The 18,135-nt window shown below is 38.1% G+C and overlaps 1 protein-coding gene across 3 annotated transcripts in view; it reads left to right on the top strand.

The window, feature by feature from the left end:
• The window catches only part of STRIP1 (striatin interacting protein 1), a 108,827-nt gene that overhangs the window by 1,191 nt on the left and 89,501 nt on the right, over positions 1 to 18,135 (top strand). For 2 of the 3 annotated variants that reach the window (XM_072423346.1, XM_072423356.1), the window contains one exon: positions 2,187 to 2,256. In XM_072423346.1, coding sequence (XP_072279447.1) covers positions 2,187 to 2,256 — 70 coding nt within the window. Of the gene's footprint in view, positions 1 to 2,186; positions 2,270 to 18,135 lie in introns of those variants that run through there. The other variant, XM_072423360.1, reaches the window with a different exon arrangement.

The raw sequence follows: 18,135 nt of genomic DNA, 5'->3' as shown, positions 1-18,135 counted from the left end.
AGCATCATGCATGTGATCGCAGATGGGGGCAGGACAGCCAGTGTGCTTCTCATCACTGCCAAAAATAAAAACTTCCTGTGAAATTTATCAATCCGCAGTGTGATAGCTGTGTGTGTAAAGGCTGCTTGTCAGTTCCTGCAGCCTAATAACTCTTTGTGTTCAATCCTTTAGATCTCCTAAATTCTTGGTTGTAATTACCTAAAATATTTAGGGTACACAGGGGACTCCCATAGCTACTAATAACCAACATTTCTATTTTTAATTTCAAGAATTTCAAAATATGGGGATCATGAGTTTAAAAACTTGTGGAAATCGAACATTTGGGTTGCTGTTTTATAGGAAAGTGCACCTAGGAGCCCAAAATTGAAAATGCAAATTAGGCCCTCCCCGGAGCCTCTTACATAGCAAGAAGCATTGGGGTGGGGGCCCTAAATATATTACCTACCTTTCACCAAGACATATTTGTAATACTAGGCTGTCCTTTCTGCTTCTGTTCTTTGAACCCCAATTTATTTGGAATGGGGAGGTGCAGGAAACTGAAAAAAAAGGTGCAAGTTTATACAGATGTATAAACCGCTAAAATTTCATAAGCCTGGCATCATTAGAACATAAAAACCTCTGCCCATCAAACTGTCTGCTTCCATACCTTGAACCCCAATTTCTCCAGAACAGAGAGGTGCAGGTAAACAGAATTATAGGTGCAAGTGGGGGACACTTGTGGCTAACACCCCCCAAACTTTCATCTCTATGGCATCATTGCATAAACTTTGCCCATCAAAACACGCCGCCCTGGTACCCATGACATCCTACTAGTACCTAAACCCCAATTTCGTTTTGATGGGCAGAGTTTATTATGTAATAATGATGCCATTGTGAAAACACTTTAGTTGGTGTATCCACAGGTGTTCCCCACACATTTTCAGTTTCCTGCACCTCCCCATTTCAGGGAAATTGGGGTTCCAGTGTTGGAAATGAGCAGTAATGTGTAACAGGGCAGTGCGTTTGCCATAGTAATAAAATTTTAGTGTGGGGGGTGGTTATCAAAAGATGTCGCCCCCCCCTTTGCACCTACATTTTCGGCTTTGTACACCCCACCATTCTAGGGAAATTAGGGTTCAAAGAAGAGAAGCATATGGGTAACATATTATGACAGTTACAGAATTGTGAGAGATAAGTAAAAAAATTTAGGGGCCCTTCCCCAATGCTCCTTTCTATGTAAGTGACCCCGGGGGTCCCCAGTTTGCATTTTTAACTTAGGACTCCAAGACACACTTGCTTTTAATACTGCAACCCCAATGTTGTATTTTCACAAGATTTTACAATTCTGATCCCCATATCATGAAATTTGTAAAATCTGGGGTGCTGAAATTGTGAATGGTGCTAACTATGATTGTTCCCTGTGCACCCTGAAAATTACAAGTTATTATGACATACAGTTTAGGGGATATGAAGGTTTATACACAGAGAGCTGTAAGGCTGAGGAATGTGACATGCAGCACACACTGCTCTGATGACGTCATTACACACTCCCACTGGGCGGAGACATTGTTTACACAATGTGTTTTTTTTTTTTTTTTTCTTTTCAAAAGACTCGGCATAGCTATGAGAGGGGGAGGGACAGCCTGTGTCCCGATCTCTTCATAGCTGTGCTCTCCTCACTTCGCCCGCCTCTAATCAGAAATCAGCTCTTATCAGCAGAGAATGGAGCGAGCAGAGCAGCCTCTCCGGTGTTCAGCCTCTCCGTTCAGAGCTGTTGAAAATGTGCCGGGCGGAATAATTACGGAAGGTGGGCGGGCCGCCCCCAAAAACGGGCTGGGGAGAACTATGATGGGTTTCCCGGGAGGCTTTGCGCTCCCATTCTGTCTTGATTGTCATGGTGTTGCACTTAAAAAAAAAAAAAAAAAATAAACAAAACTTTTACTTTAAATTAAAGGGTTATCTACCCTTTTATGTAAAGTAAAAATTCTGAGTTTAGGTGTGCTTTAAGTGATGTTGATTAATCTGTAGTAATCAATTAGTAATTTTGCTTTAAACTGGTTTATGTTTTGATAGTTCAAATTTGTTGTCTAAATGGTTACCATAAGTTAATCGGTGTTGTCTTTGGACTTATTATTTAAGTTATATGCTCTCTTTTGTAAATGTTATTATTATTAAGTTGTGTATGTTATAATCTGTTAATATTGCAGGGTTACTCAGAGTCTCCAGACCTTGAATTTGTTTATGCTGATGCAGACAGATGGACTGCTGAACTTTCAGGTATGACCAGAATGTGAGTGGGCCACTGATTAGAACAAATTAATGTATTGATGGTTAGCAAGTATCAGGTGATACTCAGTGATATCAGGTATAGACTTTTTAAATATAGCAGGAAATGGAGCACACTGGAATCTTGCATATTCCAGTGTGCTCCATTTCCTACTATATTTAAAAAGTCTAAATCTATATCCATCAATCACATGTCCTAATCATGTTAAGAGATACTTTTTTTTTTTGGTTTCTTTGTATTCTCCACATGTTTTTTTTTGTGCTTTACTGATTAAAGTTGTTAAGTTGTTTACTGATTATTCTTTGCACATACTGTAACTGGTGCAATCAGCAATTACTGTTATTATTATACCATCGCTTTTTGTGCTTCGATTTAGGGTTCACTTATTTTCACTACAGTTTTTAGTAATGTTAAACCAAAGTTGCCACTGAAATTTTCTCTTTAAATAACTATAAAATAATTCTAGAGGATCATGCTTGTATCCTTTGCCTTACTTGTGTCTTGTTGACAATGCTAATCATAGGCTCCTAGCTGTAGTTTTGCATTTTTTTTCTCAGCAGAGAAACTAATAACGGTGCTGCAAACACATGGCATGATTGATAATTCCAGTGTTGTTACCCCAAATGCAGCTCACTCCCTTGCAAAGTGAATTGTGCTTGGCTAACAGTAGATAGTTAGGCATTGGGGATAAGGAATGGAGAAAAGATAGCAAGCTAATTGTGTAACCTTTGAAAAAGTTCCTGGATTCACTGCAACTACAGACCCATTGCTCAGATCAGAATTGCTAATCACAACAACAATAATAGGTATGTTTGGGTTTTTTTCTTTTTAATTATTCAGGATACCTTGGGATGCCTGTGAATTGCCAAATAGCCTCCAACATTGTGGACACAACTATCCTTTCACACGTGTGGCTTGGTGTGCGGCTCACTGTGCACAATTTTCTAAATGTAGGGCAGCCTTGCAGCTCCTGTGTGCACACTGTAGCAGTCTGAAAGATTTAAGGTATAGCACAGCATAGCTCATAGATTGGAATAGTCCGAAAAGAAGCCCCTTTACAGTAGTGATCATTGTTAAAGTGCTTCCTGACAGTAGTGTCCCTTATGTCACCACCGACTTATAATATACTTTTTTTGACATAGGTTTTCATAATCAAGGGGCCCCACCACCTGTCACCATCAGCTATTGAGAATGCTCACCATCATATGAATGTTCTCATTGGCTTTTGGTATCAAGGTGGCCCTGTCCCCTGTGAATAAGCAATAGTAATGGCATTAATATGATGCCCAGGGTGTACTTTTAGGATCTTCCAAAAGTTTTTCTTTTTGAATCAAGGTGGTGGTGAGTGGTGGTGGTGGTGAACCAACCTGGTGGTGAGTTTGCTGTCTTACTCTCCACAAGTGTAGAATATTCTGCCATAGATATTATTGTGAATTCCATTTAGTGTAAATCTTTGGATTTTTACAAAAATAGAAAAAAAGAAAAAAAAAATTGATTTTTTAAACTTATGGCTGTCTGACCCTGTTAGTTTATGTTTACATGCAGTAGCAGAGTTTATTAGTAACCCCCCTAGTGTTAAGTGTGACTCGGGGTGGCTTTTACTTGCAAAAAGCGGTAATCCCGAGTCACACTCGGGGTAACTTTAAGAGCCCCCCTTACCTTTGCCCCATGCTCCAGCGGCGATCCGATGGTCCTGGTGTGATTCCCGGGCGCCGGTCCGTCGGGGGGTGTGGCCGGGCGGGAAATTTAAAAGGAGATTACTGAGTAATCTGCTTTTAAATAGCACCCGGGACCCGGCCACGCTGCTGCCCGCATCTCCAGAGAGATGCAAAGCACAATGCAGGACAATCCTGCATTGTGCTTTGCATCTCTCTGGAGATGCGATTAGCAGCAGCTCCAGCGTCTGTGTGAGGCAGGGCAGGGAAATCCCCAATCACATCACCCTGGAGGATGAGTCATCTTCCGGGTGATGTGAGTGGTGATGTATGGGGGGTGTGTCTGGGAGGGAAATTTAAAAGCAGATTACAATGTAATCTGCTTTTAAATGGTTTTTACAGTACAAAAACACCACACAACATGAAATAAAAATAAAAGTACATTTTTAATTTTATATTTTATTTTAGGATTATATTGTTGTCTATTATTTCATTAGTTTTTAAAATTATTATTTATAATTATGTATTATATTATAATTTATGATAATTATATTTATTTATTATATTATAATCATACCCGGGAGTTAATCCTAAGAATTACAGGCCCACAATATAAACAAAAATTTCTATGCAAAAAAAATAGGATCACTTTTTGCATCAAAAAACTGACAGAATTAGAATGCTGGGGGGGTTAATGTAATATGATTGTTCAAAAATATAACCATTTAAATTCAAGGCTACATACACTTAGGATTTTTGTCACTGGAAACAAACTTTTATGATCAGTTCCAGTGACAGATATAGGAACTGCTGTACACACTGGCGGCTGTTCTGTTCTATGGAGGGGGAAGGGGGTATGAGCACTAGCGAGCATAATCACTATTTGCAACTGCTGATGTGTGTATGCAGCCCTGTCTGGTAATGTAAACAATTTTTAATATTTTGTGAAATTCGTGATGGGGAAACACTTTTCAGTAACCCCACTGGCAACATATTGGTGCTGAAGCTGACTGCAAGCCCAGATTTCAAGGAAAAGTCATCTTTGTAAATTTAATGAGGCAGAAATGCATGTAGAGTGTGGATGGGAGGTCATGTACATATTACTAAAGTAAAGTATTGGGGGAAAAATTTGTTTTCTACCAATTAAATCCACTATATAATCACCTCCAAAGAGGAGGCAGCTCTCCTCCTGACAGAATATTCATTGTTAAGTACCTGAGCACCTCAACAGAGCTTAATGGCCCCTTGGTGTAGGATTCTCCTTCTCACTGTGTGAGTTCTGCTGTACAGATCATTGGTGTTTTCAGATGATTTTCATTAACATATTGTCTTAGACTATCCTGCAGACTATGACTATGGTAGGACCATCATATTGTGAGCTCCTTTGAGAGACCGTTTGTGACATGCATATGGATAGCACTAAATATATATTAATAATCTTGCCATTGGGGGTTAAGTAATTGTGTGTTAGGATGCAGGTGGTGTTGTTGGGGGGCGCATTAGGGCAGCTGTGCTGTGTATGGAGATTTACTAGTAAGTTGTTTTCTGTTTTTATTAGTGTGTTTAATATGTGTTGTAGGTTGCTGATTTTAAACTAAATGTTGTTGTCAAAAACAGAAGATCTATATCCTTCTTTTGCAAGCAGAGAATTTGGTGATATTAAAATACAAAACGCAGGATTGGTGGGTAAAAAAAAGGCTGAATTAGAACAGATTTTAAGGTCCAAAAATGTTTTCTGTAGTTTAAAGGCTCCATATTGTGCTGTAAAAACAGGCTTCAGTGTTCTCCCCATAAAATCAGGTAAGAACATTTTTGGGGTGTGGCAAAGTTGAATTGGTTACCTTTCCTTTTTTAGAGCCAGGATGGAGGAAGTCATTTCCGTTGTTGTATACCTGATTTTATATGTAGTGCAACAGATTAGGGTGGCTCCTAAAGGTTGCTAATCATTGGTCATCGTGATGACCACACATGATGCTGGAGTTTCCATAACTGAAGGAACTAAAATCCAGTGAATAAAAGGAGTGGGCCAGGGACGGCTCCAAAAAGGGTGAACAGTTCAACTATGTAAACCTTACAGAGTACAGAATTTGAGTTTATATTAAGTAAGAATTAGTTTCTTCCTAGAGGCCCAATTGTCTGCGGCTTTCATAAAATCAAAGTCGTGGATCTGTTCCCTCCAAAAAGAACATAAGGTTATTCAGTATTGTTTGATTCATGTGATTTCGTAGGCAAGTCTTAATTCTTTTCAGGAAGTCAGAAAATCCCCTTTCACATTCAGCTGTGCGTACTGGTATGACCAGTCCAATAGAAGCCAGTTTTGATAAATTTGGAACCGACTGTCTGAGCTCACTTGTTGCTAATTTGAGTAAAATTTATTTCGGAAGGAGAATTGTGTATGGCTGAATTTTAATTTTTTTTGATGCACCTGTCCCTCTTGTTTGGTGATCATATCATATGACACTGTCATAGTTCAAAACAGCAGAAGTTCCATTTTTATCTTAATGATTAAAGAGTATTTTGGCAGACTCACTTGGAAGAGGAGTTTCTGCATTGAAAACTCTTTAGGGTGTGGGCATGTCTGGAAATTTTGCATCCAGTTGTTTGACAACTTTCTCAATATAAGCGATGGAGAAAAGGATATATTGTCAGGATGGCTTATATGGGATTGTTTTTCTTGAGAAAAGGTTACATTAGATATAATATTTGCCAAGCCTTAAATATTTATATTCAGTAGAGAGGAGGAAAGGGAAAGATAGGCTTTTGAGGCATATGTATAAAAATGTATTTGAGTTTATGATGTATAGAGTCTAGGTAGTCCTATTTCCAACATAACACTCCTAGTCCATATGTACAAATGCAACATAACAAAATGTATTGACAAAGCAAGTCTGTATATGTGTGTGTGTGTGTGTGTGTGTGTGTGTGTGTGTGTGTGTGTATATATATATATATATATATATATATATCTCAACGTTTTAAGCTTATTTCATATCCCAACATGTTTCGTCAGATTGGCTTCTTCAGGGGATAATTGCGATCATAGTAGTAGATGCATTGAAAGTAAATAATAATTATTCCATGACGCCAAAAAACAAAGGTAAAGAGTATCAAGGCAATATCCACATTGGAGTACCCCTGGATTCTTGAGACTTTAAGGGTTAATAATGAAAATGTTCAGTACTGGTACTTGATATATATTGATTTATGAATCCCAGGAATAATAAGAGAATATGGAGTTAGAGTAAGTGGTGAAATATTTTATTCAAGAAGTATCATCAGGTAACATATGTTGATTAGATATTAAATAATGTACATCCTGGTATTGAATGATGGTTAAGTGGAGTGTCAGTCCTTCATTGATAAGTAATGTGCCCCTAGAGTGTAGGCATCAAAGTGTGGTCTCCTCCTTGAGACTGGGTGCCAGCGTCCTGTCCTTCACTTGACCAGTAACCATCAACGATAAAACGTTTTCCTAGACGGCAGCGGCACCTACTTTTACCTTACCACCACACTTTGATGCCTACACTCTAGGGGCATAGTTACATAGTTAGTGGAAAAAAGTCCATCGAGGTATACCACTAGGGAAATATATCCCAGATTAAAAATAGATATTGCTGATCTAGAGAGGCAAAAAAAGAAAATATAAAAAAATATATAAAATATGAGCAGTGATGAGAGGGGGACAGTCCTGCCTCCATCACATGCACAATACTTTTAAAGGTTTACATAGTTGCATAGTAGGTCAGGTTGAAAAAAAGTCCATCAAGTTCAACCACTAGGGGAATAAACATATCCTGGATATAAAACCCTATGGACCCTATGGTCCAGAGGAAGGCGCAAAAAAACCCTTCCAAGAAATAAAATCCTTCCTGATCCTAAGAGTTAATCCGATGTTCCCTGGTTTAACAGTCTCTGTTATCTTTACTTTAAAGCTTTAATACCCAGTTAATTTAACTGTGTTTAGAAAATTATCTAGCTCCTAAAGCAATCTATAGAACTTCCTGAAACTACTTCTTGTGGGTGCCTATTCCACATTTTCACAGACCTTATTGTGAAGAATCCCTTCCTTATCAGGAGAATACATTTATTTTTCTTTGGACGCAAAGAGTGCCCTCTTGTCCTTTGTAATGACCTTAAAGCATCACTAAAGAAAAAACAAAGTTGTTTTAATACATCTGCCTAATATATCTGCTCCCAGTGCAGCTATGACACTGATGATACACTCTTAGTGAATATACTGCAGTGTCATGAGAGAGCCATTTACTATCTGTGGCTATTTTTAAATTTGACTTCTAGAATGTTCAGAGTATTTTGGATTAGGTTAAACCAGCCATTCTAACAGCAGAATTTTGGAAAAAAATACAACGGCTGCCTCAAGATATCATTAGATTTTACTAGGTAAGGTATAGCAGCTGTTGCTTGGGCACTCACAATGGTGAAATGGTGGTTTACACCTTGATGGTTGACCAAAAGTCAAGAGATCCATGACCTTTGAATAGTTTTGCTACTCCTTTTTCCCTCTCAGTCATAACAGCTAACCTGTCTGATCCCAGTCCAACAAGACTGGATGTTTTTAAGCCTAGATGGTCAAGAGTTTTTGTGTGTTGGTAATAGTCTCAACCTTACCATCAGTCATATTGCAGGTTGATACTAAACTAATCCTTACCTCTTTAGTGAACTGGCAAACATATTTAATGTAAACAATTAACTCTTTTACTACTGCAATGTCTGTGGTTTCATCACACAGAATGCTGAAAACGTTATCCAAATGTATTTTTTCAATAAATTAGACCTAATTTGTGTTGCTATTACATCCAGCAATTCTTGCATTTTACTTTCAGAAGTCTAGCGTGCACTTTTACCAACACTGAGATGTGCGTTATTTTTACCAACATTCAAACTGTGTTATACAATCATGACCAAAAATATTGCCCCCCTACATTTATGTCAGAAAATTCACCACTTCTAGAAAATTGTTGCGATTACAAATGCTTTAGTATTGCTATGTTTATTTAATGTTTTTTCATACAAAAAAGCAGATAAAAAAATCTGGGACATCCACACAAAAACATCAAAAATAACTTGGACAAAATTATTGTCATCTTATCAGAATTCACCTTATCATTGTATTGTATTTAACCCCCCTAGCGATATTCCTGAATGTGACTTTGTGGATTTTATCCGCAAATAGCGGTAATCCCGAGTCACACCTGGGTTAGCTTTTAACAAAACCCCCACTCACCTTGCTCTGTTGTCCCCCTACAACGAAAAATACATTTTCATGCAAAAAATTGTACCGCTTTTTGCCTTTTTGCATGAAACTAGACAGGGAGGTTAAACAAGCATGTGATTCAGCTCCTGAATTTGATTCAACTCACCTGTAACAATTAACAGGTGCTGACAATATGAAAATTCCCACTTGCAACTAGTTAAAATGGAGCAAAGTTGACTCAATCTTGACTTTTGGCTGTCTGTGTGTAACACATTGAGCACGGCGAAAAGAAAGAAGAGCAAAGAATTGTCTGAGGATTTTTAAACCAAAAATTATAGAAAAGCATGGACAATCCCAAAGCTACAAGTGCATCTCCAGAAATCCTAATGTTCTGTGTCCACTGTGAGCAATATTGTAAAGAAGTTTACAGCCAATGTCACTGTAGCTAATCTTTTTAAATGTGGATGAAAAGTAGAGGATATGTTGGAATGGTGGATAAGAACCTTGATCGACTTCCAGACAAATTATTTTCTATATCTGTCACCATCTGAAAAAAAGGAGGACCCAGGAGGACCCCACTTCTGACACAGAAACATAAACAACCCAGATTGGAGTTTGCTAAAATTCACCTGTGGAAACCACAATCCTTCTGGGAGAATGTCCTCTGGACAGATGAGACAAAAATACAGCTTTTTGGTAGCGCACATCATTCAAATATTTACAGAAAACAAAAACAAGCCTTCAAAGAAAAGAACACAGGCCGTACAATCAAACATGGAGGAGGTTCACTGATGTTTTAGGATTGCTTTGCTGTTTTAGGCACTGGTAGTCCTAAATTTACATGGTAATATAAAATTTGAAGACTACTAAGAAATTCTGGGGTGCAGTGTAAGGCCCAATGTCAAAAAGCTGGGTTTCACCCGGAGTTCATGGGTCTTTCAGCAGGACAGTAACCCAAAGCATACTTCAAAAAGCATCCCAGAATTGTTTAACCTCCCCAGAGGTAACCCCGAGTCACACCCCGGGTAGGTAAACTTATGGAAAACAATAGTAAACAAGCGCTTACCTGATCAGCCGGCATCCTCCATCGCCCTTCCCGTCTTCTGGCGTTCTCTGCACCTGATGAGTCACAAAGGAGTTCCCGGTGACGACGGTGCGTGCGGACGTTCTGTTCGGGGTGGGGCGGGAAATTCAAATCCATTTGTATTGCATTCAATACAAAATAACTGTATTGAATGCAATACAGTGGATTTTTATGTGTAAAAGCAATACATTGTTTTTCATGAACATTTATTTTTCAGTAAAATATAATAGTATGAGTATATTAATAATTTTTTTATAAAAAAAATTAAAAATTAAAAAAAATCAATTTTCTTTCATTTATTATTTTTGACCTGATTTTGTGTTTCAACCTTTTTTATACTCATACTATCATAGTTCTCCCCAGAGGGTTTTAGCCAGTTGCTCCGCCCGGCTGCTGTGAATACCCTGCCCACCTCTCCTCAACAGCTCTATTCCTCTGCACGGATCTCGGTGGGGCTGCTCTGTGTTCAGCTGTCATCCGTTCAGAGGATTGCTGCTGCGATGAGCGGTGAGCACACAGTTCAGCCTACATGTGAATGAGACACAGGCAGCCCTACCCCCATCTAATAGCATGAGATGAGATTTCTATTTAAAAAAAACAAACAAAAAAACTGCTTCTAAAATGTATCCACTGCTAGAGCTGTGTGTGAAGTCTGCTTGTCGTTCTGCATCCTCACAGCTCTTTGTGTACAAACCTCCATATCCCCTAAACTGTATTTTGCAAATGACTTGTATTTTCAGGGTGCACAGGCCACCCTCATAGATACTAGTTATTACAATTTCAGCCCCCCAGCTTTAAAGAATTTCAAAATATGGGGTCACAAATGTAAAAAGTTATGAAAATTGAACTTTGGGGTTTCTGTTTCAGAGAAACGTGCGTCTTGAAGTCCTAAATTGAAAATGCAAATTGGGGCCCCCGGGGCCACTAACATAGCAAGGAGCATTGGGTGGGCCCCTAAATCTATGCGTATGAAACTACTGTCTGCTTCTCCTCTTTGAACACCAATTTCTCTGAGGTGGGGGGTGGGGGGGTACAAAACTGAAAATATAGGTGCAAGTGGCGGGCACATTCTCCCCTACAATCTCATTACTACAGCATCATTAGAACATAGAACACTCTCCCCATCAAAATGGGCTTCCTTGCCCTGTTACACATTTCTGTCCACTTAACTAACATTTTGAAGTTCAATTTCCCTGGAATGGGGAGGTGTAAGAAACCAAAAATATAGGTACAAGTGGGGAACATCTGTGTTTATCATCCCCTAAAACTTCTGCACTATGGCATCACTAGAACATAAACTCTGCCCACTAAAATTTAATGGGGTTGAGGTACTGGAAGGTTATAGTCATGTGTAACAAGGAAGTGCATTTTGGTGGACATTTTTTTTAATGTTCTAATGATGCCATGGTGATGAGAGGTGATAGCCACAAGTGTCCACCACGTCCAACTATATTTTTGTATCCCTGCACCTCTTAATTCTAGAGAAATGGGTTTGAGATAAAGATGCATACAGATATGTGTAATGGAGCAGGCAGCACATTTTGCTAGGTAGCCATAGTATTACATTTTAGCCACAACCCCACTTGCACGTACCCCAACTGTACCCCACTTGCACGTACAGTTTCAGATTCCTATGCCTCCTCCGTGTACCTTAAAAATGTCACGTTAATACAACCAACAGTGTAGGAGGTCTGAAGGTTTGAACACAGCGAGTTGTTAGGCTGCAGAATACGACAAGCAGCTTTTACACTCACACAGCCATCGCACTGCCGATGATATCATTACACACTACAGATAAACTTAACAGCCAGATTCTTTTTTTTTTTTTTTTTTAATAGAATATAGAAAGTGATGAGTGGGGTTCACTGGCTGTCTTGTCCCCATCTGATATCACATGCATGATGCTAATAAAGCATCACGTACATTTTTAACATTATATTAAAGAGTGACTTTCTCTTATATAATGGAAAAATTGTGTTTTTTTTTTTTTGTTTTTACACTTTTTTGGGGGGGACCTCTCCGCTTAGTCTTTACTTCCATTTCGGTAAAGACCAAAGGGGAAATCCGCAGCCTCCTAGGATATTTGTGTCACATATCCCAAGAGGCTCTGCACTGCTCCTTATGTGTATGCATCTTCAGAGGCTTTCTTATAATGTAAAAATAAGTGTTCAATCTCATACATGCGCAGTGCAAGGCAGCACTGAACGTACAAATGAGCATCAGAGAAAAGGTGGAAGCTGAGCCAGCATGGGCCTGCTGGGCTAATTTTGTAAAAGAATCCATGGGAAAAAAAATGTTTTCACAAAAGTTCACTTTAACTAAATATAGCCTCAGGAACACATCTGAAGTTAGGCGGAATTCACACTGGCAGTAAGGTTTCATTCGTCCATTCCTCATGCCAGGAACCACTGCTGCCTTAAAAACTGCTAGCCCTGAAAAAGCCAGGCACTTACCGCCTGTTACAAATCCTAGGTGCCCAGCAGTTGCCAGAAGTCACTCTGGCAGGAAGGGGTAAATGTTTTTTGCTGCTAATATGAACTAAGCCTAACTTGTTACACCACATTCATTATACTATTGCACTACTACAAAGGAATACACTCTTAAAACTTAAAACACTAGGAAGTTGGGTCACAATACATGGCATAGGACAGTTGCATAAAAATGTGAGGAACTAAAGCCTTTTTTACACAATCATTTATTTTAGGTGCTCACAAGTCATTGGACAAACTAAAAAGCTGAAAATAAAATGTTTATTTACTTCAAGCTGGATTATTTTCATTTAGCTGGATTTCAAGTTTATTTTCATTTAGCTGGATTTGAGCAGACAGTATGTCTCTGAACACCTCAGAATTCATTTGGCTGCTTCTGTCCTGTGTCACATCATTGATCAACACCAGTGTCCCAGCGCCACTGGCAGCCTTGCACGCCCAAGCCATCACACTGCCTCCGCCATGTTTTTTAGATGATGTGGTATGCTTTGGATCATGAGCTGTTCCACGCCTTCTCCATACTTCTTGGTTTCATCTGTCCAAAGAATGATTTTGGCTTTTTTAGATTTTTTTTAAATTTTTTTTAGCAAAGACTAATCTAGCCTTTCTATTTTTGAGGCTTATGAGTGGCTTGCACCTTGCAGTGCACCCTCAGTATTTACTTTCATGCAGTCTTCTTTTTATGGTAGACTTGGATATCGATACGCCTTCCTCCTGGAGAGTGTTGTTCACTTGGTTGGCTGTTGTAAAGGATTTTCCCTTCAGCTGGAAATTATTCTGCGATCATCCACCACTGTTGTCTTCTGTGGACATATTTTGGCTTGGCTGAGTTCACCAGTGCTTTGTTTCTTTTTAATGATGTATCAAACTGTAGATTTTGCCACTCCTAATATTGTAGGAATTTCTCGGATGGGTTTTTTCTGTCTTTGCAGCTTGACCACATGTCCTCTGTTCACAGTAAAATCTTTCACATACAAGCTCCCCCCCCAAAATAAAATCAACTCCACTCCTTTTGTCTGCTTAATTGATAGAGACAACACAACCTGCTTTCCCCGATAGTGTTTGTAGGGAACCTCCTTTTTTGCATACTTGCAGATAAGGCATTATGTCCTTTCCCTTCAACAATCGCCCAAATTTACTACACTCACCCCTTTTGAAAGAATTTTTGCAATCGGTCCTTATGCCAAAGGTCTTATTTCCTTCATTTATTACCTCCTCCATCTGTTTGCACAGGGGGCTTCTGGCAAATTTGCCTATATAGGCACCTGGGAAACCATTTTGGGCCGTGCCCTAGATGGAGATGAATGCTCCAAGCTCCTGGAGGAGGCAAATAAAAGCTCTATATGCACACTTTACAAAGATAACTTGTACAAAATTTTGTTCTGGTGGTATTGCACGCGGGATATGCTGTACAGGCAGATCCTCTTTGCTGGAGATGTGGATCCCAGCGTGGGACACTGGAGCACATTTGGTTCTGTCCCACTCTTTATAGCTATTGGGACAGGGTTAATAAGCGAATCACAGAAGTCACCCAGCAGCGGTTCTCTCTTGACCCACTCCACCATCTACTGGGATTGCCCTTCATGGGCCCCCCAAACCCACATCTAAGCTTATCACACATATTTTGGTAGTAGCCCGTACTTTAATCCCGGCCAAGTGGAAATCCACAAAGCCCCTCTTTGGACTTACATGCTCGTGTCCAGAATGTCTGTTTGATGGAATATCCTACTGCTCTCCTTAGAAATAATGTTGTTAGGTTTGAACAGGTCTTGGAATCTTGGGATGCCTATTATGCCCATTTACTGGTTTAAAGTGTTGATTTGATTATGTGAGCTCCTTATTAGTCACCATTCTGGTGCCCCCCCCCCCCCCCCTTTATTGTCCTGTTTATACTCTATCTGTTTATTTTTATTTTTTGTTAATATTTTGTGTATACTGGACATTCATCTTTCTCACCATATGTGAATATACTGTTTGGTTTACATTTTGCTGCTTTTTTTTAAATATGTTATTTGTATGATCCTATTTGATGTCCTGGTAATTATCCAATATACTGTATACTATGTTTATATCTTGTCCTTTCTCTGTTTTTTCTGTTTATATTGTTTATGAAAATTCTTAATAAAAAATAAATAAATTACTTATTTAATTCCTGCAAGCCGCAATGATTCCCACTCTCTTCAAGAAAGGCTTAGCTATGCTAACAAAATCCTTAATCTCATTGCTAAGGGTAAAGGGTGGTGCATGTTGTGGCTGGCGTGCGTTCCAGAAATTATTTAATTTGTTGTGTGAGAAATAAAAATGGGACCCTCCACTTTAAGGCACAATCATTTAATCAAGAAGCATTCCTCAGTTTTTTTGATGAGGTTTTGAATGTTTTTAGTGAAAAGAGTGTTCAGCATGCCATCCTAATTATGGATAATGTCCCCTTTAAAAAAACTAGCCAGGTAGAGAGCTTGGTTGAAAGTAAGGAACACCAAACTCTTATTTTTACCACCATACTCTTCATTTCCTAATCCTGTTGAGAACATGTTCTCTAAATGGAAAGAAGTAGTAAGAAGAAATAGGCTAATTAATTTGGGTGCTTTATTAGAAAGCATCAATAGTGTATTTTTAACAATAAGAGGAGAAAGCATTAATGATTAATTATTTAATTATTACATATTTTTATTTAATGTTTCTTGAGAAAAGCATTTATGGTAAAAATATTGGTATATTTATTTTATAATAAATTTATTGATTTATGAAAAATTAAGGGGTCTAAAATTTTTTGTGAAGTTTGTTTGCAAAAGTTTGAAGTTTGAATGCAAAAGAATTTTTTTGACAAGGGTGAAATTAATTTATTTTTTGTTAGGTTTGGTTGCAAAAGTGTGCAGTTTGAATGCAAGAATGTGAAGATAAAATGGGAAACCCTGTAATATGCTAATGTATTTTCCAAGTTGATTGAAGGAAGGCAACATACACTCCATTTAACCACAGGACTACTGGCTAGGAAGCTGACACTCTACTGTATTGGCCAGTTTAAACGAAAGACAAAAACAATAAATAAAACCTTATTGTTTTCATCTTTTTATCGAGTGGCTATAAAGTAGTAGCAAAGAATGCATAGAAATCAGGAACAGGAACTTTACCAGCTTAAAAATATGAACCACATTCCTTGGTAGTTTTAAAACAAAAACAAAGCTTAACTACATGAACAAAAACAAAAGCTGGAAAACCTAAAACAGTTTATATGTTAAACTTGAGATATAGTTGTATAGTAGAATAGCTGTTCAATGCAATCTTAAACTAACTCAATGTAGTGTTAACAGTTCGAAGAAACGGAATTGCTTTTGTCAGATCCTCTTTCATAGAAGCATTTCAATGTGACTTGATTCATTTTAGAGCTGAAAACTTTCAACACTGACTTGGGTAGGTGGCATTGCTCTTACGGTTCTAGCCACATCACTAATTATCTCGGGATAAACAAGAATGGTTTCTTCTACAGTCAGTTTTAATGAGCGGTCATACTTTTCTACTTTAATTCTAATTTTTAAAAAAAAACTCCTGCTGGAATCTCTTTATTTGGACATTTTCTGGTAATTTTTCTTTCATGCCTATGTGACGTCGCTTTACTGTTGAAAGCCCTGTTTTGTCTAAAAAGGAATCAAAGGCTATTCCTTCATTTGAAAAGTATGATCCTGAATTACCAGTGCTTATAGCTTCATCCAGTGGTGGTGTTTCAGGTAGTAATCCCTTCATGCGAACTGCTACATCATAGAGGGCCTTTTTTGGAGTATCAGTCTGGTCATCGTTTAACAAAATTCGGCTCATTGGATCAACATAAATAGCAGCTAACAAGAATGGGTATCCAGTAAGAGATTCTCTCATTTCTTCATTGAATATACAATACCGTCAGCTATTAACCCCCCACTTTTGTTCAGACAATATATCAATCTCTACCACTTCAAGAAGAATTTACCAGGTGTTAAATCTTCAGATTGCAAACTCTTGGTGACAGTAAAGGGATTAGAAAGTAGATTTTCCCGTGCTTTTACCTGTGTCCACTGGCTTTCAGTTAATAAAACATTTTCATTTTCCAGTTCTTCAAGAAATTTTTTTAGTTCAAGCAAACGCTTCCATTAAATAAGTTCTTCCCCAGCGTGTTGTTTGATCCAAAATGGCTCCTTTTCCTGCACATCTTTTCAAAATAGCATCTGTTTTAAGGGCCCTGGCTGCAACAGTTACTTGTCACAATTTGCCAATTGGAGTAGCTGCATGACGATCTTTCAATCCATCTCTTATTGCAAGTTGCAGAGTATGAACAGTACAACACATATCGAACAGTAGTACGATTAGATGCTTCTTCAACAGTGTTATCCAGAATGTCACTGTTCTCTTCACTTTCTCCAGAACTGTCTTCCCTTAATATCTGTCTGTCACTTTCTTCACCTACTTTATTCATTTTCTCAATTGTGCTCAACATATTAGAAGCATTATCTGTCACAATACATAGAATCTGTTCCTTTTTCATTTCAAAATCTTCTAGAACATCCTCCACTACCTTCTGAAGATAGTCACTGGTGTGATGTGCCTGGGTGTCCTTTTACTCCCAAGGTTCGCGTTATTGTTTTAATATTTTCATCAACAAATCTAACATTAATAGCAAAATATTTGACTCTGTGAAGTGTGCATTCATCCATTTTTATGAAGACAAAATGTCCCTTCAGACCTTTTCGTAGTTCTTCCTTTTAACATTTGGCCTCTTCAGTTATAAGTTTCCTTATACTTTCTCTTTCCAGAGAAACACCAAGTTTTTAGCCATAAAGTATCTTAGTTGTGTTTGGTCTCCAAAAGATTTCTATTAATATCTCTTTCATTTACAACTTCTAACACTGTAGGATGAAAACGCTGCAAGTTTTTTTTTCAAATTTGATGCTCTTGTAGGTGCATTTTTATTAGACCCACTGAAACTGCTAATTTTTGCATCACATTGTTTTTCACTATCATCTTTAAGAATACATTGGCACATGTAATGTTTCCCATAACTTGGTAATGTAAAGTGCTCATAAACAGCGGACTTTTATCATGTTTGTTGACAGACTTTTTGCTATTGTGAATGGGGTGCCGCTTTCACTAAAATTTAAATATAAAATATGGTATACTAACCAGCATATTCTTTGATTTAAATACAAACATACACATAGTCCTGCACTATTGCAAACAAAAAGTTAGGTCCATAAATATTTGGACAGAGACAACTTTTTTCTAATTTTGGTTCTGTACATTAGTACAATTAATTTTAAATTAAACAACTCGGATGCAGTTGAACTGCAGACGCTCGGTTTTAATTCAGTGGGTTGAACAAAAAAGTTGCATGAAAATGTGAGGTACTAAAGACTGCATAAAAATGTGAGGAACTAAAGCCTTTTTTTTTTTTTTTTTTTTTT

This window comes from Pyxicephalus adspersus, chromosome 1 (genome assembly GCF_032062135.1).
Source record: "Pyxicephalus adspersus chromosome 1, UCB_Pads_2.0, whole genome shotgun sequence".
In the NCBI taxonomy this organism is placed as follows: Eukaryota; Metazoa; Chordata; class Amphibia; order Anura; family Pyxicephalidae; genus Pyxicephalus; species Pyxicephalus adspersus.
The sequence above is the reverse complement of the archived record's forward strand: the minus strand, read 5'-3'. Positions and strand labels throughout refer to the sequence as shown.